At 40.4% G+C, this 25,132-nt stretch overlaps 1 protein-coding gene across 12 annotated transcripts; it reads right to left on the bottom strand.

Moving 5' to 3' along the window:
- Window positions 1-558: 558 nt before the first annotated feature.
- Window positions 559-20,256, bottom strand: MFAP5 (microfibril associated protein 5). 12 transcript variants are annotated; one of them, XM_084878087.1, is made up of 13 exons: window positions 20,242-20,256; window positions 17,096-17,232; window positions 16,367-16,426; window positions 15,113-15,145; window positions 12,045-12,074; window positions 11,691-11,723; window positions 9,131-9,166; window positions 8,764-8,796; window positions 8,304-8,339; window positions 5,504-5,530; window positions 4,570-4,657; window positions 3,957-4,030; window positions 559-2,457 (listed from the first exon to the last, which is right to left on the bottom strand). In XM_084878087.1, exons 3-13 carry the CDS (start codon window positions 16,422-16,424, stop codon window positions 2,345-2,347), a joined length of 561 nt encoding a protein of 186 aa, XP_084734213.1. In that variant the 5' UTR covers window positions 16,425-16,426; window positions 17,096-17,232; window positions 20,242-20,256; the 3' UTR covers window positions 559-2,344. The 12 variants fall into 12 exon arrangements, with proteins under 12 accessions (XP_084734213.1, XP_084734212.1, XP_084734206.1 ...); XM_084878086.1 differs by lacking the exon at window positions 20,242-20,256 and having other exon boundaries at window positions 17,096-17,306; XM_084878080.1 differs by lacking the exons at window positions 17,096-17,232; window positions 20,242-20,256 and adding an exon at window positions 16,630-16,862.
- Between the last annotated feature and the right edge of the window lie 4,876 nt (window positions 20,257-25,132).

Here is a 25,132-nt window from a genome sequence, read left to right as displayed (position 1 = left end):
AAAACAACTCCTCAGAAGCTTTGACCTGGGGCCAGTTTTAGGGGGAAGCTATAAGGGAGAAGAGTATTTTATAAAAAGGAGGAAAAAGGCTGGGAAGTGAGTTAGACAAGTTGGTTTACTTACCAAGAAGAGGAAAACGGGTAGGGAACATAAGAAAAATGAGAAATGGCAAAACACAGGAATTTGATTATGGATCATGCAAAAGAGAAGTGAAAATAAAGCATTGAAACTTCACCTTGCAAGACAATTGGTTCTGAAAGGGGCAGATAAGAAAGAATTTTCTGGAAAACTGAGGAAGGGCGTGAGGAGAAAAGGAAGTAAATTTGGGATGTTGGAGGACCCAACAGTAAAGTTATGGAGTGAAGAAGGCTACAACAGAGGATAGTGGAATATCGAAATTGGAGCAACACTGTTATTTAGTTTTCAAAATGGAATAAAATCATGGATTCAGGCCTTCTTTTTAAACGTAAAATAAGAAAAGAAATAACAACACACACACACACACACACACACACACACACACACACTTCTCTCTTCTGAGAAGAAACTTGGGAACAATTGTTTTAAAATGTTTAATTTGCAATATACACCGACTGGGATTAAGGTGCTTTCTGGTGGGAAAATGCTACCTCTCGTTCAATATGCTGTAGGAGGGTCAAGTTCATGAAGACATATTGACACGAGTCTTGGAAATTCTGTGCCCAGGAGATTTCTCTACAGCGGCTACAATAAGCATTTAATATGTCTGTCTATATGTCAGAACATTTACTTGTAGAGGCTGTGGAGCAGAGATTAGATGCTTTGGGGCCTTTTCTAACATTTTTCTTTAGTAAATTGTGCGAATCCCATTAAACTAAATGGCTCAACAGCAAGAATCCAATCCTCAGGTAGTTTTCTCAGAAATATGACAGAAATTCACTCCCTACAAGTGGTGTTCTATTATATATAACTGGTTATCTCAGGTTCCTCTAGCTCCTACTTGAATTCTATTGGCTTTTTAAGAAGGTTACTCAGTTAGAAGTTATTCAGATAGAAGGCCCATAATATATAATTTGTCACTTGTAGTGAAATTTTGTTCTATTATACTGTGGACTATTGTCCATTTATTTAATACAGGCTATTCCCCCCTCCCTTTAAAAAGCAAACATGTTTGTTGTGAGTTATATTGAATCTCTAGGTTTCAAGAAATATTAACAATACATTTAAATTTTGAGAATCATAGAATTAAAAGAAACTAATGTACATTAAACCTTCTGTTAAAAGTAGGGGAATTAAACCAGGGCCTAGTAAGGAAATATGACTTATAGAATCAGGATAAGGGTGTGGGTTGCCTAATATTGTGCTTCTTTTAGTCTTTTTCTATAAACCATTAGATAAACTTTGTGCCTGCTTGTCAAAGTTCAGGTTTAAATGCCCTTCTTAGGCCCCAAATCAGACTATTCTGGAACCTATTTGAATAATAATACCTGCAGATTTTGTTAAGAGGTGAGAATGGAAGTAGCAACACTCACAAAAACTCAGACCAGTGACATGGTTTGACATTAGTCATCTAATTCACATGTGGAGATGGACTAACACCAATTCTACCAAAAATGAGTAAGAAAATGAGATTTACTTTCAAGCCCTATTTGCAGACTAGACAATCATATCAACAGTTGAATAGGGAATCATGGGTCCAAGTTCTATACCTGGCATACTCCTCTTTAGCCTTAGCCTCTGAGCTTAGCAGAAGGCAACATTTGGGGTCTTTATAATATATTGTTAGTAGGATTGTATAAATATTGGCTCTGGAGAATTTTCTAGGGCTACAAAAATTGTCATGATCTTTTTAATAAAGAGAACCTGCCAAGTAAATGTTATGATAGTCAGCAAAATAATTAAAATAAGAGTAAAGAGGACTACTTTATAGACAAAAGGGTAGTTAATATAGGAAACTAAATGAAGTTCTATGCTAGCCCAAATAGACCATGATAATTTCTTCCACCCTAAGAACTCTCTCAGACAACTTCAATAATACATATTATTAACCTTAAGTTTACTTTCCCTTGAAGTTACATTTAAACTGCCTGGTCATTTTATCTACTATGTCTATGATATTGGGAAGCAGTAAAACTATGCAATAATATAGACCTTGTTTTGTAAGTACCAAAAATGAGATCAATGTTTCAGTCTGGGTGAAACATCAGGGAGTAAAGCAAAAATTAAACATTGAGAAGGGTTTGGTCTAAGAAATACTAATGTATGGGTTCGCTGACAATGTTAGATAAGGATTTCCCTCTTCCTAGAACATTCTCTTCATCCCACCCATACATTTTTTTTTTTCTTTTTTCCTTTTCCTTGATGATCACACACCATTGGGTCTCTGCAAATTTACATTTTCACATGGAGGGAGTCGGAAGTAGTTGGAACGCCGGAGTCGCCTTGGGGGCAGACCAGCCATCTGGCGGCAAAGCTCATCTAGAAGAGAAGCAGAGCATGATGGTATTAGAATGCGGGTAGATAAAGGGCTGATTTTTTTTTTTTAACATACTTCATTGATTATTTTACAGAGAGGAAGAGAGAGGGATAGAGAGTTAGAAACATCAGTGAGGGAGAATCATCCATCAGCTGCCTCTTGCACAACCCCTACTGGAGATATGCCCGCAACCAAGGTACATGCCCTTGACCAGAATCGAACCTGGGACCCTTCAGTCCGCAGGCTGACGCTCTATCCACTGAGCCAAACCGGTCTCGTCAAGGACTGATGTTTTAAGGGAAAGGGAAGACCAGCGTGATGGAGTGAAAAGGCTGGGGAGGAATAGAACTGAGTTAGCATCACAGCTCTACCACTTATTTGCCACTAGAGACTTACTAGAAAGTTTCTAAATTTTTCTGATCTTCAATATCCTTTCTATAAAATAAGCATTAAAATACCTGCCTCAACAGTTTAGTTGTATTAAAATGGAATAATGTATGCAAAGTACCTAGCACAGGTGGTCAGTAAGTGGTAGTTTCCTTTCTACACCTAGCTCCCACTTTTTCTAATCATGGACTTTTGAATAACCAAAAAATGAGCTTCAATCACTCAATAGATACCTAAGTGTTTACTACCTGCAAATAGCTGACTTGACTAAGTCCCCGGAGACCCTTGAAAGTGCCTAGAGTCCCAAATACTCAACCTCAATCTCAAGGTGCTTCCCTTGCAGGTGGCTTGCACAGAGCCAGTGGGGACAGGCAGCAAGTTTCCTTCTCCGAAATTAAGTACAGCTCTGAGTCAGGAGCTCCGCACAAGGCGGGCTGCTTAGTCAGAAGTGGCTTGTCTGTGGTGCGCTCGCCAACCACAGCCACCTTTGGGGGCAGGCGATGGGGAAGATGAGAAGAGTCTTTGTTCCCATCATACATGGTCACTCACTTTCGACCCTTTTAATTGTTTTTATGAAGTCTTTCTACCTTCCTCTACCTCGGAAATTTCACAATGAGCAATATAAAGGGTGCTTGTAAGCGGTGGACTGTTTATAAGGTAGCCGGTTTCTAAATGTCCAATCTATTTCTAATTTAATTAAAGGCCTACCCAAACATTACTGTCTCCAAATTAATGTTTTGTGCAGTTTTTTGGTAGTTACAAACCTGCCTGCAGACTAATAGAATCTACCGTTTGTAATGATTGGCTTGGCCTTTTTACCTAGAACCCCAGTGAATGAGCTTGAAAGCAGCCAGAGCTTATATACAGGAGAGATTTGGAGTGACCATCTTAATTGGAAAGAGATCTGGGGGGTACTTTTTGTAGGTTTATGTTTATGTAATAAGCATGCTGCTTTGCTTAGTTAGATTCCTCACTTTGGGGTAACTTGGAAGAGAAGGGACTGATGTGACTTAAAAGGGTGGCCTACAGCCCTCCACCAAAGCCAGACCTGGGATCCATCAGCATTGTGTCCTTCCTTACCTCCCCCCACTACAAACACAGACATCCATCTTACCTTTCATAGCTTCATGTTCTTTACAGACAAGACGGGAGCAAATCTCATTATTGATGATGTACATGCGTCGTACACTGCCGTAGTCCCAAAGTCATGGTTAAAGAAGGAGACGGAAAGAGGTGTTGAGAGGGAGAACTCGCCTAGGCCTAGGATGTCTTTTCAATGGCTGTATACCCCACTCTTATCTGTGTTTATTTAAGTATTTCAGAAAATATTACTCTTCTTAGCAACACTTTGCATACTCGCCCTAGAATCAAGCTTAATACTAACTCCTCCCCACTATTTTCTAACTTCATACTTGAATCTTTCATTTCAGCCTTTTTCTATGAGGTAGTAAATTCAACGTACTTGTGTTTACCTCATGACTGTCCTTCCTCCAGCCCTTACTTTTATTTGCCCTCTAGCATCTAGACTTGTTAGTCAGCTAGTTCTCTGAATAGCTCAGTCCAGACTCTAGGTTCTATTTGGTACTGTCAGTGATGGCTAGAGGATTTATGCTAAAATCTTCTGTCCGTCCAAAAACTGAAATTCCATAGTGGGAGCTTGTTAAATAGTTGCTGACATGAAAACACTATCACGGAAGATGCTTTCTGGGTATTCTGGTGCCCCTTACCTGGTAAAGCATGACTGATGAACGCACTGCTTGATTGGCCGATGCACAGAGTAGAGTCTTGTGCAAGCAAATTTTTCATCCCGGCACTCTGAAGAAACCCACACAAAAAAATGGGGAGAGGTATAACAAACATGAGAGTTATAAACAAAGGATTAAAGGGATCGAAGAGGAAAAAACACACACACACACAAATAATGGGGGTACATCTGTAATACAACAATAAAGATAAAATTTGAGAGAAAAATTGGGAAAAGCATACAAGGTAGTCTCTACAGAAGATCATTGTTAAGTTGGGGCGTCTCTTTCCTTCTCACCACAGCAGAGCGATAGGAAATTGACTAAAATGAAATTTAGGTGCTTTGCTACCTGGAAGTAGATGTGGCTAAAATAATCGCCGAGGGGTTTTCTAGGAAAAAGTTCTCCTAGCATCATACAGGTGAAATATCAAACAAAAAGGGCTGATAATCCCATTCTGAAAAATGGAAATTCTAAGATGGGTAATCATTTTTTTTTTTGTCCCAGTAGTTTTCAACTCTAGCTGCACATTAGAATTATCAATACATTATTTTAGTCCTGATGTCTATAATAGTATTGAGTATTTGTAGTCAGTTCCCAACCCCATAACCAAATAAAGTCCAAAGGATTGCTTCAGGATCATGAAGGGGCGGTCAAATCCTTTCACCATGGCTTTTAGGACAGAAGCTCATATAAAAAGGCAGGGGTGAGGATGTGGGAGGAAGAATTAAGGACACTAAAAATAATCTTTGAGAAAAAATTGGAAGTAAACTAGAAGATATATATATATATATATATATATATATATATATATATATATATATATATATCTCCAAAGAACAAAGAGATAAGGAATCCTCTGAATCAACACACACATGCACACACACAAAAAAAAAGCTTAGGAAAAAGACAGTCATACCTGAGGTGTTTTTATCACTGGGTGAGACTGGAAGGCAGAAATTTTATTCAGTTATTATTTGTTCTAGAAGTAACTACCTCTGTAACTGTCATGTTACCTCATCTGAGACCCATGTGGGGCATCCATGTAGATAAGAAACAAATCCTATATAATAAAACCCTAATATGCAAATCAACCAAACAACAAAAAGACTGGTTGCTATGATGCGCACTGACCACCAGGGGGCAGACGCTCAATGCAGGAGCTACTCTCTGCTGGTTAGGTGGCTCCCACAGGGTGAGTGTTGCTCATCCAGAAGCCGGGCTGACGGCTGGTGGGCACAGTGGAGGTGGTGGGAGCCTCTCCCACCTCTGTGGCAGGCAGACATCCCTCCATAGGTCCTGGACTGCAAGAGGGTGCAGGCCAGGCTAAAGAACACCCCCCCCCTCAGTGCAGGAATGTTGTGCACCAGGCCTCTAGTGCCTCTAACTCTTTAGCAACTTCTAAGGAACAAGCAAACCCATAATGATTTGTTTTGATTCACACAATTGCAGTGATTTAGAAGTTAGGATGGTAAATATATGATTTTTGCTTTTCTTAGGGAGGTGAAAATTTTATTATATTGAGGATTTTGTATTGCTAATAAACAAATTTAGTAGGGACACAACAAAGAGCCACATGCTCAGAAGAGTTCCATCCTAGAGCTAAAAAGAGAAAAGATTTTTGCTGTAAAAGTTCTTCAAAAAAGAAAATTTCTTCTCTGTTAAAACAGATACACTATCATGTGTGTTTGATAAAAATTTATTCAATAAAGAATAGCAAAGTTCATGGCCATAGCCTAGGCACTGGTTAAACATGGGCCTAATTTGAAGACTGGAGAACAAATTAAGGAGCAAAATGGACCTTGAGGGAATTAACTATGGGAGTTATCAGTAAAAAATGCGATTGGCAGAGTTGCTAACAGGATATTATAGGAAGTGTGTTAGGTGATCTCATCTATCCCATGGTTTCACTTCCAAATTTTTACACTGAGAATTCTCAAATTTGTACTTCTAGCCCAGATCTCTTCTAAGCTTCAGACCTATAAATCTAGCCACTGTGTTATAAAAGACTTAATAGGTTTTTCAAATCCATCATTCCCAAATGGAATTATTTTTTCCAATTCAAATTGTTTTTCAGTGAATAGTAGTGCCATCCACACAATAGCCACCATCTACCTGATGGAAAGTTGAACATCATGACAACAGTCTTCTCCCTCTTGCATTTCACATCCAATTCTCACTACCTTTACCTTAGTTCAGCCCACCATCTTTAAAAAAAAAAAAATTATTGATTTCAGCCCCAGCCAGTTTGGCTCACTGGATAGACCATCGGCCTGTGGACTGACCTGAGTTGGATTCCAGTCAAAAACACAGACCAAGTTGCAAGCTTCATCCCCAGTATGGGGTATGCAGGTGGCAGCTGATCCATGATTCTCATCATCTCTCTCTCTCTCTCTCTCTCTCTCTCTCTCTCTCCCCCCCCCCCCCTCCCTCTTCCTCTCCCTCTCTCTCTTCCTCTCTGAAATCAAATGCACACCTCCTACTTGGGGAGAAGCTTGTAATTGGGAATCATCATGACATCCTGGTTTATAGATTGAAGCTCAACCACTAAGCCACGCCCACCCGGTCAGGCCACCATCTTTTAACACATCAGTATTTGGACTACCACAACGTCATCCTCATTGGTTTTCCAATCCATCAGTCTGATTTGAACCTTTCTTTGCATAAACTATACTCTGATTGGTTTTTGTTTCCATCCTAAGCCTTTGCCCACTTTATTTTCATTACCTCTTCCCATTCTATTCACTTGATTCACTTCTACTTGTCTTCTAAGAAGCATTTTATTTTTTAAATATATTTTATTGATTTTTTACAGAGAGAAAGGGAGAGAGGGATAGAGAGCTAGAAACATCGATGAGAGAGAAACATCGACCAGCTGCCTCCTGCACACCCCCCACTGAGAATGTGCCCACAACCAATGTACATGCCTTTGACCGGAATCGTACCTGGGACCTTTCAGTCCACAGATCGACGCTCTATCCACTGAGCCAAACCTGTTTCGGCCAAGAAGCATTTTAGACAATGTGCTCTCTTAGAAAAGCCTTTCCTCATTCCCAACACTGAATAGAGTCAAGGGCTCTTTTTTATCTGTTCACTTGTCTGTCTTGTCTATTAGACAAAAAATATCTAGTAGAAGAAAATTAGTTTTGTTTACCTTTATATCCCTGGCACCTACATAGCAGGTTTCCAGTAAATATTTGCTTAAAATAATGTTAGCTGCAATCTACTTTTCTCATGTCCTACCACTTATTCTTTGTGGGTTTGACCCTAATCACTAAAAATAAATAAATTAAAAAAAATCTGTTTTTCCAGTGTGCCAAGTTTCTTTTGCTTTCACATGTTTGAACAGCTATTTCTTTTGGTTGGAATGCACTCCCGTCCCATAATTGACTGGCTTGCTCCAATTCTTCTTTCAAGATTCAGTGTGACCATTACTTCTAGAAAGTTCTTCTTTATCTCCCCATACATTTCTTGGTTTGTACATTTTGTTTTACTCATTTAGTCTTAGAAACATTAAAAGATCATGGGTTGGGGTTTTGTACATCAAACACTTGGCATAGTTATGCTTGTTAGAGGATATAAAAAAAAAGTCATTAAACTGAATACACTGTAACCCTGTTTAGTGAGGATCCTTCACCAGCTGTAATGCCTTCCATCATAGGCTCTGGGGAGAGCCCAGAACGGCCCCGGTGGCCCTGGGATCCCAGATCTGAACTCACCCAGGTCATCTGTGGAAGGCACGATATCAGCCAGAACTGAAAAGGCACAAAACAGCAGGTGTGAGGAGGAGGGCTTTGAGTTGGCAAGGGGGAAGGCAGAATTAAGGATAATGGAAATATTAGGTCAAGGTCAAGGCTATGGCTGAGTTTGTGTATTATGTCCAATGAAAGAGAGTTGATTGAAGTAATTGTGAATATTTTTGAAGAATATTTGTCCTATTGACATTATACTAATTTGGGGAGCCTTTATCATTCATGACTTATTTGAACTATTAATCCACTTTGTTTCCTCTTTTTAGAGGACTAGGGGACCTCTTTTTACCCCACTGTCACTGAACAACATGCCCACAATTTCTCTATGCCTTTCCCAGAGATAATATATATATATATGATTCACTGAAGAACTGGAATAAATACTGTGAGAATCATGCCATTTTTAAAAAGCTGTAGTAAAAGTTACCTGTTTCATCTGTAGAGGGATCATTTACCAAATCTGCCAAGGTAACAACACAGAGAATGAAAAATGCAAGCAGGAAAAGTAGAAAGGAAAGCAGGATAAGGGATGATGGTCTAAAAGGAGGCAACAAAGATTGAGGTGAAAGAATGTGGACTGTGGGGACAAATGTAAGGGACTTTTACAGCAGGAAATGGAGGAGAGAAAATGTTTGGGCATGCTTACAGCATCGGTGGCATTTAAGATAGAAATGGAGCTCGCATGAACTCAGAGTGCCCACCAACCTCTCTTTTAGGCTTTCTTTGTACAGATGGCAGCATCAATCCTTCTATCCCCAATATAAAAGCAAAGAAATAAACAAAGGAAAACTTACTAGGATCTTCTGTGAATGTTTCTATAGTTACTGGAGCTAAATAAAAAATCAGAAAACATTTTTACCCCTCCCAGAAAGTGAAATTGCCTAGCACAGTGGCCAACACAGAGTAAGTATTCCACCATTGCTTTTCTTTGCTTCCCAGCCTAAGTCCTTTCCCCACTAACCCAAACAAATGTCACTTTCCTATTTTCATGAATATATTCTTGTAGTCCTTGACCTAGAATGTCTTTTTTCCTTTGTCTATATTATAAAGGAATGAATAACTTAAACTACATGCACATCAGATAATCTTCCAGAGACACCCCTTTCTCAGTTGGACTTTGATTAAGCATTAGACTTCAGGAATAATTTCTATTATTTTTATTGTCCTAACAGATGATAATACATTTACATAATCTAAGTTAACTATGTGCCAGGCACTGTTCAAGTCACTGTTTATCTTTACCAAAGACACTGATTTTGCTGGTTTTTTTTTTTTTATAACTTTGATGTAATTGGGTATAATCTGCTCATATGCTTATATACAAGAGTGTTTACATGTTGGCAATTTTATGATGCTCAGTGAGAAGCAAGGTGAAGGGAGGGGAGGGAAAATGCCTGTGTTGTTTGACAACACCTTGTAGGTGATCATTGAAAAGTACAGGCGGGAGGAAGAGGAATAAAAATGGTCCAGATCTTAAGGTGGAATCTATTGGGATAAATAAAGAAAACTGTATTTAAAACCCTAAATAATAGCACTTCCTAGATCAACTTGTTTCGATTAAAAAATTAACACAGCAGTGTTAATATCTAATAGCAAATATACCAGCTAGAATGATCCTTCACTGTAGAAAGCTTATAGTCATAACCTATTTTACCCACCAGGGGTCAGCAAATTCACATAATTTGGTTTGACTTTTTTTTAACTTCAGAGTCTAAATGTCAGATTTAAAGTTAGTGAGAATTGCATTTTAATAAAGTACACCAGAATTATTGATTATTGTAGCAGAGGAAAAACAAAAATAAAGCATTATAAAGGAATTTCCCCTGATAACTGCTTACTTCATTAAAAAAAAAAAAATTCCAGACAGAAGAATAATCAGATCTGACAATAGAGCATTTTTATCTTGACTGCTCAGTATAAACTTTCTCCTTTTAGAGCAACTCTTGATAAGAGGAATCCAGGTTTCTTTCAGTTCTACAGGATATTTAAAAAACCACTGACCTGAATCATTCCAGAGACTATGAGGGGAGTGGAACCTCTGGGGTGTAGCCCAATCTGGCCCTGTTTCCTTTCTCTCTAGCCATATCCCAGTCCAGTCACTCACAGGAACAAAGAGAAGCAGTGAGGGCAAAGGGGTTGAGGATTTCAGGGCAGAATACTGCTTCTCTGCATATTCCTCAATTCACCCCCTTTTCCATGAGCTATCACCGTATAAATACTTATCTAGAATTTATGTTCTCTGAAAGAAATCTTTAAGGAGACATTTTCATCTTATAACATTTCTGATAGAAAAACAACACAAAGTCATAAATATCTATCTATATATAAAACCTAAGTGGCTCTACTGTTCAACCTGTTGACCTATTAACGGGTCACTATGACATGCACTGACCACCAGGGAGCAGGTGCTCAATGCAGGAGTTGCCCCATGATGGTCAGTGCACTCACACAGCAGGAACAGCTGGGCTGGGATGAGCCTCGGCTCCTCCCTGGCCACCTGCCATTTTGTGCACTACTATATCCCTCAGAAGATGTCAGACTGCTGGAGATCAGACTGAAACCAGCAGTCCGACATCCCCTGAGGGGTCGTGGATTGCAACAGGGTGCAGGCCAGCCTGAGAGACCCCACCAGTGCACAAATCCGTGCACTAGTCCTCTAGTTATAAGATAAGGTCCAAGACTGGACCTTACCTGGGCCAAATAAATGAACCCAGATTTTTTGTTTTGCTGGCACTGAAATCTGATACAGGTTCAGAAATTTAGGGATTCAGACCTATTTACTCACAACAGAAAAGAGAAGTTTTTATTTCTATATTTTTATCTTCCATCCAGAACTCATGATACAAGAAATTATATCATGCCCCGGTGTACACATAAAACTGAATCAAATTTAAAGATTATACTTTACTGTTTTAATGTACTTGCCTGTACTCTATTTTTTATTTTAGTCTATCCTAATTCTATAAAAATACCAGTTGTGACACACTCATTTGATTTTATGACCCATTAGTGATTTGTATACTGTTGTACTCACAAGGGTTAGGAATAGTAAGAGATAAATTATAATTTTGTTGAATATCTTGGAATTTCCTTCATTAGGGTGAAGGAAGTGGTCCTTTGGAAGCCAAAACTTTTGAGTTCTGTTCAGTTGTGCCACAACTTGGCTATAGTACTGAGATAATTTCTAATCCTGTCTTTTTCATTTTAGTTTCTCCATTGTCACATGGATAGGAAAAAGCTTTCTGCTAGGATTAGTGGGCATTTTCTGAGTGAGATAAGAGATGTACAGAGGAGAGTGTAAGCAAGAGATGGATATGGAGGAGGTCCTGGGAAAAGAGGTGTAGTAAAAGTTACCTGTTTGACCTGCAGAGGTTCCAACTAGCAAACCTGCAATAGTAAAAACACAGAGAATGTAAAATGCAAGTAGGAAAAGTGGATAGGGAAGCAGGATAAGGGATGAGGGTCTAAAAGGAGGCAAGAAAGATTGAGGTGAAAGAATGTGGACTGTGGGGGCAAATGTAAGGGGCTTTCACAGGAGGAAATGGAGGAGGGAAAACGTTTGGGCATGCTTACAGCATCGGTGGCATCTAAGATAGACAATGGAGCTCCACATGAACTCAGAGTGCCCACCAACCTCTTTTACAGACTTCAGTATCAATCCTTCCAATCCCAATATGAAAGCAAGGAAATAAATACAGGAAAACTTACTAGGTGCGTCTGTTAATGGTTCTGCAGTTGCTGGAGTGAAATAAAAAAAAAAAATCAAAAAACATTTTCTGAGCATTTTTCTCCTCTGAGTATTATTTTTACCCCTCCCAGTAAGTGAAATTGCCTAGCACAGTGGCCAACACGGAGTAAATATTCCACCATTGGTTTTCTTTGTTTGCTTCCCTTTCCCCACTAACCCAAACAAATGTCACTTTCCTATTTTCATGAATATGCTCTTGTAGTCCTTGACCTAGAATGTCTTTTTTTCCTTTGTCTGTATTATAGAGAAACGAATAAGGTAAACTACATGCCCATCAGATAATCTTCCAGAGACACCCCTTTCTCAGTTGGACTTTGATTAAGCATTAGACTCCAGGAATAATTTCTATTATTTTTATTCTCCTAATAGATGATAATACGATTTACATAATCTAAGTTAATTATGTGCCAGACACTGTTTAAGTCCCTATTTTTACAGATGATAAAAACCGAGCACCAGAAGAATAAATAACTTACACAAGGTCAGAGAACTTGCTAATAAGTACAGTGGATTGGTGACCTTCTAGCAATGCTTACTGAAAATGAAAATTATCTTTACCAAAGACCTTGATTTTGCTGCTTATAACTGATGTAATTGGATATCAGTCTGCTCATATGTTTATATACAGGAGTGTTTACATGTTGGTAATGTTATGATGCTCAGTGAGAAGCGAAGTGAAGGGAGGGGAGGGGAAATGCCTGTGTGAGTCGACAATGCCTTGTAGGTGATCATTGAAAAGTACAGGCGGGAGGAGGAGGAATAAAAATGGTCCAGGTCTTAAGGTGGAATCTATTGGGATAAATAAAGAAAACTGTATTTAAAACCCTAAATAATAGCACTTCCTAGATCAACTTGTTATGATTTAAAAAATAACACAGCAGTGTTAATATCTAATAGCAAATATACCAGCTAGAATGATCCTTCACTGTAGAAAGCTTATAGTCATAACCTATTTTACCCACCAGGGGTCAGCAAATTCACATAATTTGGTTTGACTTTCTTTTAACTTCAGAGTCTAAATGTCAGATTTAAAGTTAGTGAGAATAGCATTTTAATAAAGTACACCAGAGTTATTGATTATTGTAGTAGGGAAAAAACACAAATAAAGCATTATAAGGAATTTTCCCTGATAACTGGTTACTTCATTAAAAAAAAAAAAATTCCAGACAGAAAAATAATCAGATCTGACAATAGAGCATTTTTATCTTGACTGCTCAGTATAAAGTTTCTCCTTTTAGAGCAACTCTTGATAAGAGGAATCCAGGTTTCTTTCAGTCCTACAGGATATTTAAAAAACCACTGACCTGAATCATTCCGGAGACTATGGAACCTCTAGGGTGTAGGCTAATCTGGCCCTGTTTCCTTTCTCTCTAGCCATATCCCAGTCCAGCCACTCACAGGAACAAAGAGAAGCAGTGAGGGCAAAGGGGTTGAGGATTTCAGGGCAGAATACTGCTTCTCTGCATATCCCTCAATTTACCCCCTTTTCCATGAGCTATCACCGTATAAATACTTATCTAGAATTTATGTTCTCTGAAAGAAATCTTTAAGGAGACATTTTTATTTTATCTTATAATATTTCTGATAGAAAAACAACACAATAAAAAACATTATAAACTGATAACCAAAAGATAGGTACAGAGGCAGTAAAGCATCAAACAGACTGTCAAATTACAGCAGGAAGGTTAGGGAGAGGTGGGAAAGAAAAGAGATCAACTGAAGGATTTATATGCATGCATATAAGAATAACTAATGGATGCAAAACATTGGGGGTAAGGGCATGTATGGGAGTGGTGGGGCAACGGTAAGATATGTACACATATAATACCTTATTAAAAAATTAATTTAAAAAAAACCCTAACAACACAAAGTCATAAATATCTGTATATACAAAAGCCTAAGTGACCAGGGGGCAGACTCTCAATGCAGGAGCTTCCCCCTGATGGTCAGTGCACTCCAGCAACAGGCACAGCCCGGCCGGGATTAGAGGGAGTGGCCAGGTGCCTAGGCTCGGGCTCCTCCCTGGCCACCTGCCATTTTGTGCACTACTACATCCTTCAGAAGATGTCAGACTGCCGGAGATCAGGCTGAAACCAGCAGTCCGACATCCCCTGAGGGGTCCCGGATTGCAACAGGGTGCAGGCCAGGCTAAGGAACCCCACCAGTGTACAAATCTGTGCACCAGGCCTCTAGTTATAAGGTCCCAGACTGGACGTTACCCGGGCCAAAGAAATGAATCCAGGTTTTTCGTTTTGCTAGCACTGAAATCTGATATAGGTTCAGAAATTTAGGGATTCAGACCTATTTACTCACAACAGAAAAGAAGTTTTCTTTTCTATATTTCTATATTTTTATCTTCCATCTAGAACTCATGATATAAGAAGTTATATCATGCCTCAGGGCACACATAACACTGAAACAAGTTTAAAGATAATACTTTACTGTTTCAATGGACTTGCTTGTACTCTTTTTAAATTAGTCTATCCTAATTCTATAAAAATACCAGTTGTGACCCACTCACTTGATTTTATGACCCATTAGTGATTTGTATACTGTTGTACTCACAAGGGTTGGGAATAGTAAGAGATAAATTATAATTTTGTTGAATATCTTGGAATTTCCTTCATTAGGGTGAAGGAAGTGGTCCTTTGGAAGCCAAAACTTTTGAGTTCTGTTCAGTTGTGCCACAACTTGGCTATAGTACTGAGATAATTTCTAATCCTGTCTTTTTCATTTTAGTTTCTCCATTGTCACATGGATAGGAAAAAGCTTTCTGCTAGGATTAGTGGGCATTTTCTGGGTGAGATAAGAGATGTACAAAAGAGAGTGTAAGCAAGAGATGGGTAAAGAGGAGATTCAGGGAAAATAGACAAGATTTTATGAATGGGATGACAGGACTAGGGAAACTGGTGAATTAGATCCTATTTCCCACATTGTGGCAATACATGTCTGTTTTATTACAGATTTTATAATTCTGACCATTCATTTACAAAACCTTAACAAAGCCCAGATTCAAAAGTTCACTTACTTTCTTGACCACTGACCCCTAGAGGTGTCCAGTCTGTTTCAAAGGAAAGAGAAAAGGGATGTGAGTGACTCCAGCCCAAACCCCCCAAAAAAAGCTTTTTAAAAATTTTTTTAAAAATTGATTTCTGAACAAGGGCATGTACCCTTGGCCATAACGGAACCCGGGACCCTTTAGTCCGCAGGCCAACACTTTGTTCACTGAGCCAAACCAGCTAGAGCCCCAGGAAGCTTTTATAAAACGAACCAGAAAATGATGGGGAAATGGTTTTACTTTATCTTTCTGTGTTTTATTTTTATATGGTTCATTACAAAATTACTCAGATCATTAGTGCTACACACAAATGTGGAAACGCTTAAGCAAGACAACAAATTTCTGAGAACAAACCCCTGCTCTGTTATGCCCTGACTCAGCTTGCCCTGTTGCCCTCATTCCCAGCCAGAAGGAATGGGGACCTGTTTCACTGAGAGAGCCAGTAGCAATTCTACCTTGTCCTGTCCTTCTATGCCCACAGCCATCCCACTAGCTACACTACGGTACAAGCCAAAAAGATTATTTTCTCACAGTCCGTATGTGGCAGAATGAGAAAAATAAGAGTAGGATTTTCTTTTTAAACCCAAGTATATTTTCCATGATTAAACTTCTAGCCAGCTTCTGTGAAATCTGTGAAGATCATTTTACTCTGTGTATAGATTTGGCGCATATTTTTGCTGTGCAAGTGAATATACTTGTGTATATGCTAGTGCTAGTGTTTGGTATGTGTTGCTGTTTTTTCTATAGGGTTTAAATTTGTTCTACTTCATCATTAGGTGGTCTGTACGTGTGTGTGTGTGCGTGTGTGTGTGTGTGTATGTGTGAGCTTCTTTTCCCCTTGATATTTGTGTACTTGGGTATTTATGTGTGTGAGTCTCTTTTGGTTAATATGTGTTTGTTTGTATTTCACCTTAATTTCAAAACTTCTCAGGATACCTTTTCCTAAGTCTGAGGTCCTCTCTCTCCATATCTCTGCCTTTAAAAAAAACACACAAACACACACACACACACACACACACACAACAACAACAACAACAACAACAACAACACACAAATCTATTTTGTTTTCCTTTTCGATAGCAATTCTAGAACTCAAGAGCAAGCATTTCTCTCCCAATTCCCCTGCAACCTCCTTCCATTTCACTCTGTAAAACACACCTCCAGACACGTGTAGAGCTGGGAAGCTAGCATCTTAGGGAGAAAAGAATAAAGGTAGGGACTCACCTGAGGGGATGATGAGTGCAGTGAGAAACAGCAGCACCTTGGGTCCAAAGAGCAGCATATCTAACAGGGATGGTGGGGAGAGTAGAGATTGTGACTCTCAGGGACACATCAGCATTTCAGTTCCAGGGAAGGATGTCTGTGGCCCACATCTCTGCCTTCCCAGGACCTTTCCTGGTCCCCCATATCACTCAAACCCTTTCCCTCTTCGTATCTTTCACCCGACATTTATTTCTTAATTCGAATTCTATTCTTTGGTCACTTACCATTATTTTCACTCTCCTTACTCTTTCCTACCAAGACACAGGAAATTTCACATGCTGAATGGTCCATGTTTTCTCCTTGCCCGGTGGCCTCTTTCACCCTTAGGGTCTGATCTCCTTCTCTTTCCGCATCTATGACTTGATTATGTCATCTGCTCACCTTGTGTCTTCTTTCATTTGAATTTTGTGACTAATTGAGATGTTTGCTCAATTTTAAATTGTCCAATGAAATTCCAAGTTGCTCCCCTCCAGCCCTTCAATGTATATGCGCGCACACACACATACACACACACACACACAAACAAACACACACACACACACACTCCTCCTGTTTATTTAGGGTTTTATTTTTTTATCTTTTAAATTAATTTCTTTAGTGATTAAGGTATCACATATTTGTCCTCAACCCCCCATTCCAACCTCCCCCCCCCCCCACCTACTTAGGGTTTTATACAATGAAACAACTCACTGTCTATGGTCCTCTGCTCTTTCCACTGTGTCCTTTGGCTGCTGACTGTGTCTCTCTCCTTCTCACGCAATTCCTACTTTGGCTGGAGAATAAGATGAACAGGGCCACTCCCTGGGAAGGACTTCAAACTTGGCCTCCTGAAACAATGAGATGAGGGAGAGCTAGAGAGAGAGAGAGAGAGAGGCAGGCTAGAGGAGGGTAATGAGGCAATGAGGTTGAGATGAGAAGGGGGATGGGAATTTGTAGTCACTCACACCCTCATTCCAAAGGTTATTACCACATGGGTGATAGATGCTGCTGCTCCCTAGAAGGGCTGGCCCAAGCCCACATGTGCCTTTCTTCCAGGAGCCTATTTTCCCTCTTGCAATCTGGCCTTGGCACCCTCCACCCCATTCCCTGGGTTCCTTCTTACCTAATTGATTCTACCTCATCCTTGGAATGTTTTTCTGCACATCACCAGAAAATGTTCCTATCTCTGACTCTCTTCCATGTTTGAATCATTTTTGCATCTTCCTTTCTTATTTTTGTTCTTTTTGGACATGCATCTCTTCAAGACCAACAAACTCCTTTGCATCCCTGAATTTATCTTCTTTCTGTGCCTCTCTTTTGACCCACTCATTTAGACTCTAGAAATCCCATTTATTCCCACATCCAAGCAAAAACAGACATCACATGAGTTTTGCCCAAGAGGAGGGCTGTCTGTCTTAGGGTTCAAAAAAAGTTGAGGGAAACAGTGCCATCTAAATCATTTTGGAATGTGGAGCAGTACTGTGGGAGGAGATGCCAGCTGTATTTGGTCTCTGGCTCTGTCTAAGCCTATGCTAAGAATCTTGGTGTCTGGAATCCTAAGGACAAAATGCCATCAGAAGCCCAAAGAAAACTGAGGGCCAAGTTTATGTTGGTTCTGCTTGACTTACTCTCCACCAGTGCTTTTTTTCACATCTGTAACATGTAGATCACTGCCAGGGCTGACCAGCAGACCCTGAGCGACAGATGACCAGATGGCTCTGACACACGTTTCTGTGAAAGAGAGGGCTAAGGGACTGTTTTGCTATAGAAGTAAAAAGCAGTCCTGTGTGCCTGCCTTCTCGGGCTTTTATCATCACAACAGCTTGAACTAAAATTAACCCCTAGATACAATCAGCAGGGTAAGTATCCTTGAGAAAGTATATGCTTCTATAAGGTCTGGTCTTTAAAGACTAAACATAGAGATTTTAACAAAATACCCCAGGGGCGGGAGGGGGGGGTTGGACTTGTTTGGAAAAGTCAAGATAGGGGCTGCCACCTTCGGCGAGGTCCCCCCCTGAAGTCCCCGGCCTTTCTGAGAATCCTCCTACAGACATTCCAACCAAGTCCCATGCTTCCCCACAGATGACATTTTCTCAGATTCAGGAGTTTTATTAAAAACGTTTGTATCTGCTCTTATTCATAGAAACCCTAGTGGTTAGACCATAAAATATCTCCACTTTAGAGAGAATCAATAGAAATGGAATAAGGAGGAGTGGTTAATCTCATGTGCACTAGAATTGTCAAATGTCAAGGCATCTGTTAGCTCCTATAGTCTACAATGTGTGTCACTCTGATGAGTCGACTTAGAGAAGAGTACAGATGGACACAGAGCAGATTGAATTAACAAATGACAGACCAGAGGAAAGGAAGGCAAAGGAAGGGAGGAGGGAGTAAGGGAAGAAAGAAGAAAGATAACTAGCTGTCTAGCTAGAAGGAAGAGAGAGCGATGGATATAATGAGAAATAAGTGAATAACATCTCTGACTCCTTTGAAGGAACTCTGTGTCATTTTTGAGATACATGTATTCTGGTGAGTCCCTAGAACAAATCTGAGTACAAACCCAGCTCTGTCCTCATCTGCTTGGCCCAGAACTTGCTCTCCTTCCATCTGCTCTGCAGTGAGAATGCAGAGGCTGGAAAACAGATGTGATTCTAGTCTGGGGACAGTCAGGGGGGCGAAAGGCAGGGGGTGCTGATGGGGGGAAAAACAAAAAAGCAGATGCAAAGCAGACAATCTGAAGCAGGTCATACAATAAAGAGCCTAGAGCAACAATCATGTTTTCCATGAAGCTCAGACAGATGGAGAAACTGAACTCAGGCCAATCATTTGGCAGGGAGAGCAATGACCTCAATGTACTGGCCTCGCTAGAGACTGGAGTGCAGGAAAGCCTCCCCAGGCAATAGGAGGGGGCACTCTCCTGGGGTCCTGGGAGGGAGCCTGAAGTTAGGTCAGTGGAAATGGAACAGAATGTTTAGAGCAGCGCAGAAGAAGAAGGCATACAGGGAGAAAAGGAAAGGAGACGAAGCAAGGCAAGAACTGGTTGAAGAACAGAAACCACCATTTATTCTTGGTCTTAATCAACATGCAGAAGTGCAGTTGGTTTTAAAGTAGTTTGGTTAATTTCCCCCCACCCTTCATGGCAGCTCCCCATTTATTTTTAGAGGCCAGGCTTGGATCCCCAGGTTTGGAGAACCTCCGATTTACTTTGCCCAAGGTGATTTTGTCGGCCTCTGTTCTATCACACTATCAGTTTATCATGGAGTTACATGAGAGTCAGCATCAGTGGTCAAAAATGAGCAGTTGCCATTCACAGATGTGAACCTATAACTTTCCGAGGTTCGCGGACACTGGGGAGGAGGCCTAGGGGCAGCAGAACTCCCGTTAGACACAAGCTGGGTCCCTCTAATGGGAAGTCCTCCACGGAAATGAGTGGCAGGTGCACAAGTGACTTCGTGAAGGCAACCTTATGTTTGTGGTACCCTAGGAAAGTTTTAGTTTTCTAAAAAGGTCTCCAAGCAATGTGGAAGATGGAGCAAAGTGCAAAGGAAGAGAAGGGAGGCAAAGATACAAGACAGCACACAGGATTTATTCATCTGTTTGTTGGCCTGCAAGAATACACCCATTAGTTAGTTGAAGGCATCTGGGCAAAGGTACAGAAACGTTATTACTACAGTCCAATCCAACTAAATTAAATCCAGGGCCCAAACAGGCACACAAAAATATTCCATAAAAGGAAGGAAAAATAGGGAGGAGGGTTTATATGAGGTGGGGGAGAGAGAGGGAGGGAAGAGAAAACAGTGTGCACAGAGGAATGAAGCAACAGAGTAGAGACAGCCAAACCTAAAAGATGGACTCACCACAGGACTCAGAGGGAGCCAACCTATGTCCTCAGAAAACTTGGGCAAGGGAGAACTTTCTGCTTCTTAGCACCCCAGACCTGGTATAACACACTGTTCTTCATGCCTCTGAACATGACACTTTCTGTGATATCCTTTTCCCAACCCTGGTCACTAAATGGTTATATGTACATGACAACCCAGCTTAGTTAGTGCTGCCTCTTCCCAGAAACCTTTCCTGACCTCCTTGCTTCTGAAGGATTAACCATCCCCTCTACCGAGGGACCTCTTTGTTTTTATGATTATACCATCATCTTTATTAAATATTTACTAGAGGCCTGGTGCACAAAACCGTGCACTGGGGTGGGGAGTCCCTCAGCCTGGCCTACACCCTCTCGCAGTCTGGGACCCCTTGCTCTTACCACCCACCTGCTGGCTCCTTACCACTGGACTCACTGCTCCCACCACTGCTGCTGTGCTCACCAGCCGTGAGCCTGGCTTCTGGCTGAGCGGTGCTCCTCCTGTGGGAGCACACTGACCACCAGGGGGCAGCTCATGAGTTGAGCATCTGCCCTCCCCCATTGGTCAGTCATTCCCCCTGTAACAGTTGCTTAGGTTTTTATGATATAGATTTTACTTATTCATATTTCGGGTTAGACTGAGAGTTCCTTGATAGCAGAGGCTCAGTTTTACTCATCTCTAGCTGACAGCACGATCAGTACCTGACAACTCAAAATTTCAACATTTGAATTGAGTTGAGATGAAGACTTGAAATAGTGACTTCCTATTTTGAGACAGAAACATTCAAAAACGAAGTCAAATGCAAAGAAGTAGAGGATTAAGGTCTAAAGAAGAAAGTAATTTGAGAGCACAGCAAGTGGAACAACTAGCCAACGCATTGAAGTGTGATAGGAGGGGAACAGAAGGAAGGGAACTGGGCAGAGGAAGTGAGCAAGTTATTCCAGGAACAACGGGATTTTATTTATTTCTTTTTTAACAAAGGGATTTTAGCACGAAGGCTGTAATTAAAATCAGTGCATGTAAGATATGTAACTTATACCTGCAAAAATTAGTGCTTTTTTAAAAATATATTTTATTGATTTCAGAGAGGAAGGGAGAGGGAGAAAGCGATAGAAACATCAATGATGAGAGAGAATCATTGATTGCCTGCCTCCTGCACACCCCCCACTGGGGGTCAAGCTCGCAACCCAGGCATGTGCCCTTGACCGGAATCGAACCTGTGACCTTTCAGTCCACAAGTCATGCTCTATCCACTGAGTCAAACCGGCCAGGGCATATATTTATATTTTGTATAGATTATATGTGCTGGGCACAACGTTCCTTACCTCCTATTCTCTACCCCCTGTGTAATTCTTGCCCCCTGAGTGCAGGATGAATTTAGGGACCACTAGCAAATAGAATGCAGCAGAGACAATGTGGTGTATGTCCCAGATTAGGTAACAAAGAGACTGGCTTCTCGTTCTAGGCTTCTCTCCTGATCCCTTGCTTGCTTGTTTGCTCTGAACAAAGCCAGCTGCCACAATGTGAGCTACTCTATATAGGAATGCCCATGTGGTAAGAATAAAAACAAAGGCACCTAAGGCCCGTCAAAAGTCCTGTGAATGAACTTGGAAGTAGATACTCTCTGTTGGGTCTTGAGAAGAAGACTGGGGGGCTGAGTGGAAAAGGTGAAGGGACTAAGGAAAAAAACAAAACAAAAACAAAAACAAGCTCAGAGAAAGAGAACAGTTTGGTGATTACCAGAAAGAAAAGCAGGTGGAGGGAGGTAGAAGAGGGTAAAGGGGGGTAAATGGTGGTGGAAGGAGACTTGACTTGGGGTGGGGAACACACTACAATATACAGATGATGTATTACAGAATTGTACACCTGAAACCTATGTAATTTGTTTTTGTTGTTAATCCTCACCTGAGGATATTCTTTCCATTGATTTTTAGAGAGAGTGGAAGGGATGGGTTGAGACAGAGATGTCTGGGCCAATGTTCTAACCACTGAACACAACAGCCAGGGCTGAAATCTATATAATTTTATTAACCAATGTTACCCCAATAAATTCAATTAAAAAAAAAAGACTTGTTTTTCCCAGCTAATATCTTGACCTATGTTGCTTTATGAGATAACCCAAGCCAGAGGTATGCAGCTAAACTGTATTGGATTCCTAATCAACAGAAACTCTGGCAAAATATATGTTTGCTTTTTTAAGCTGTTAAATTGATAACTAGTATGTCCTATAACTATAATACTGTACATACTTATGTATCTATTATATAAATATTATGTATATATTTATAACTAGCTTATAATAATGATACTGATATAACTACATTAATATGAAAGACTATTAATTATGTTAGTTATTACATGCTAGTTAATAATAACAACTAACTAATGTTTATGAAACACAATATGCTAGGTCCTGAGCATAAGTATGATTATGCTCCTTTTGGAATTAGTCCATTCAGAGGAAAGCAGAGAGAAAAAAGAGGTTAAAAGAAAGAAGATATAAGGAAGGACAGAGAAAAGGGAGAGACATGGACACTAAGAATGAAAAAAAGGGAGTGAGAAACAGAATTCGTAGAAACCATAGAATTATCCTTTAATATTCACTATGAATCAAACTTTAATAATATTTACTGCTTCTGCGAAAATTAGTACAGAATAAAATAAATTTAGTAAAGCACAGCATAAGTGCAGCATAGTTAATAATATTCTAATAACTATGTAAGTGTTAGGTAGGTCTGAGATTTATCAGGATTGTCACTCAGTAAGTTATATAATGTCTAATCACTGGGGTGTATACCTAAAATAATATAATAGTGTATGTCAGCTATAATTGAAAAACTTAAAACATGGTTTAAAAAGAAAATAAATTTATTTTGGAGCTTAAATTATATATTGGAGTGACTTTCTGAATAAATAACCACGAATAATTCATTTATTCATTCAACAAACATGTAAAACTTTCTATATGCTAGCTTTTCCATTATAAGCGCTTGGGATATAGCAGAAATAAAGTAGATAACATTTCACTTTTATATTGCTTACATTGTCTAAGGAATTAGTTCTTTGGAGATAGACTTTTTCTCTGGTGATTTGGCTTTGATATATTGCTAGAAACAGTATGATGGACTGGATGATTAGTAAAGGTTCAAACTGAATCTCATCACGGGGAAGTTGGAATTTGCCTGCTGTTTAGTTCGATCACCTGCACCGTGTGACGTGTCTGGTATGAGTGAATAAGGCTAACCGAGCTGTCCTGAACATGCTGATGGTGTTTCTTTTTCAAACACTACATACCATTTGGTTACCATGAACCTTGGATATCTTTGCCTCTTCCCAATTACCTTAATAGTGTTAACAAACCACACCCAAACTTAGTTATTTAAAAAAGACAAATTTCTTATCTTCCCTCATATTGTATGCCAGTCAGGCAGAAATTCTGCTTTTCGTGGTGATGGCTGAAAGATCCACAGTGGCCTCATTCAGGTGGCGAGTTGGTGCTGCCTGCCATCAGGAATCTCTGATGGGACTGCCAGCCAGAGTTCTCTTCCAGGTAGTATTTCGACCTAACTCCCATGGCCTGCTGGCAGCATGGGAGAGGGAGCATTCCAAGCAGCAAGAGAAGCAGCTGCAGATCTCTTAAGATCCAGCCTCAGAAGTTACCTAGCATTACTCCCGCCGGGTTCCTTTGGTCCAAATCAGTGTACAGAGTCAGTTCCAATGCAAGGGCCGGAGAAAGGTGCCTCCTCTTGATGGGAGGAGTGGCAAAAAAAAGTGTGTAGCATCCTCAATCTGTTATAGAAGTTACCAGGCAGCGGGAAGACACCCAACAGGCACTCGGAAAATCCAGAAAATGCACTTTAATAGCAGGAGCGCCAGTGTCTCGGGGGAATCAGTTCCCAAAACAGCACCGAATGCAGCAGGGCTTTCCCTCTTATCCCCCCAGTTTCTCTGTCTCCCACAAAGAGACAAAGGACCAGGCTTTCGGACTTTTTGCGGCTTTTGCAGCCCCTGTGACGGTTGTAAGGGGGGGAAGTGAGATAGTGAACAAGACCCTGTCTGGTACTGGCAGTCAAACCCCGTTGTGGGGCTGTGTATGGTTTATAGCTCCTGTTAAGATAAGCATCCAGGGAAATAGGTTTTGCAAGGCTAGCAGCTAGGACACAAGGAAATAGGTTTTGCAAGGCTAACTAGGAGGTAAGGGGGTTGGGGCATAAATACAGACTTGTATGCATATGCATTGGAAAGCAGGTTTGACTGGGCACAGACTTAGGTTGCACCCCGAATAACCTTCACAAATCCATCCCAATGCCTCTGAAGTTAAACTGAATCGTCAGTGTACTAGATAAGAAACAAACATGGGCATTTGTAGCCTGCTCTTTCCCTGAAAGCTAATTCACTTCTCTTGACAACTCAAGAAAAGCAGTCACACGAGCACCTCTTTGAGGCTCAATAGTATAGATAAATTTCAGCCTTATTTTCTTGTTTTCTGCAACATTAAGCACTGTTGATCAATACCTCCTTTGTGAAATGTCCTCTTCCCTTGACATCTATCACATCACCACCCTTGTTTTCCTCTTAGCTTCACTCAGTGTTCTTGTACATTTATTTTTCTTGTTTACACTTAAATGTGGATATTTTCAAAGTTCATGCCCTGGCCACCTCTCTTTTGACTATACTCTTGTTCTTTTTATTTTATTCCAGAGAGAGGATGGGAGAGGGAGAGAGGGATAGAAACATCAATGATAGAGAAACATTGATCGGCTGCCTCTTGCATGCCGCCTACTGGGGATTGAGCCCACAACCCAGACATGTGCCCTGACCGGGAATAGGTCAACACTCAACCACTAAGCCAGGCTATGCTCTCATTCTTATCACACCCACTCCCATGTCT

This window comes from Pipistrellus hanaki, assembly GCF_964339955.1.
Source record: "Pipistrellus hanaki genome assembly, chromosome: 3".
NCBI classification, from domain to species: Eukaryota; Metazoa; Chordata; class Mammalia; order Chiroptera; family Vespertilionidae; genus Pipistrellus; species Pipistrellus hanaki.
Note: the sequence above shows the minus strand (reverse complement) of the source record. Positions and strands in the feature narration are given on the sequence as shown.

Excerpts from the sequence above, each read along its gene's own strand:
- MFAP5 (XM_084878080.1), bottom strand. The coding sequence starts at position 16,696 with ATGGACCATTCAGCATGTGAAATTTCCTGTGTCTTGGTAGGAAAGAGT. Across the intron at positions 9,167-11,690 it reads AACCTCTGCAGGTCAAACAG|CTCCAGTAACTATAGAAACA; the intron begins GTAACTTTTACT and ends TTTTTTATTTAG. Across the intron at positions 8,797-9,130 it reads AACATTCACAGAAGATCCTA|ATTTGGTAAATGATCCCTCT; the intron begins GTAAGTTTTCCT and ends TTACCTTGGCAG.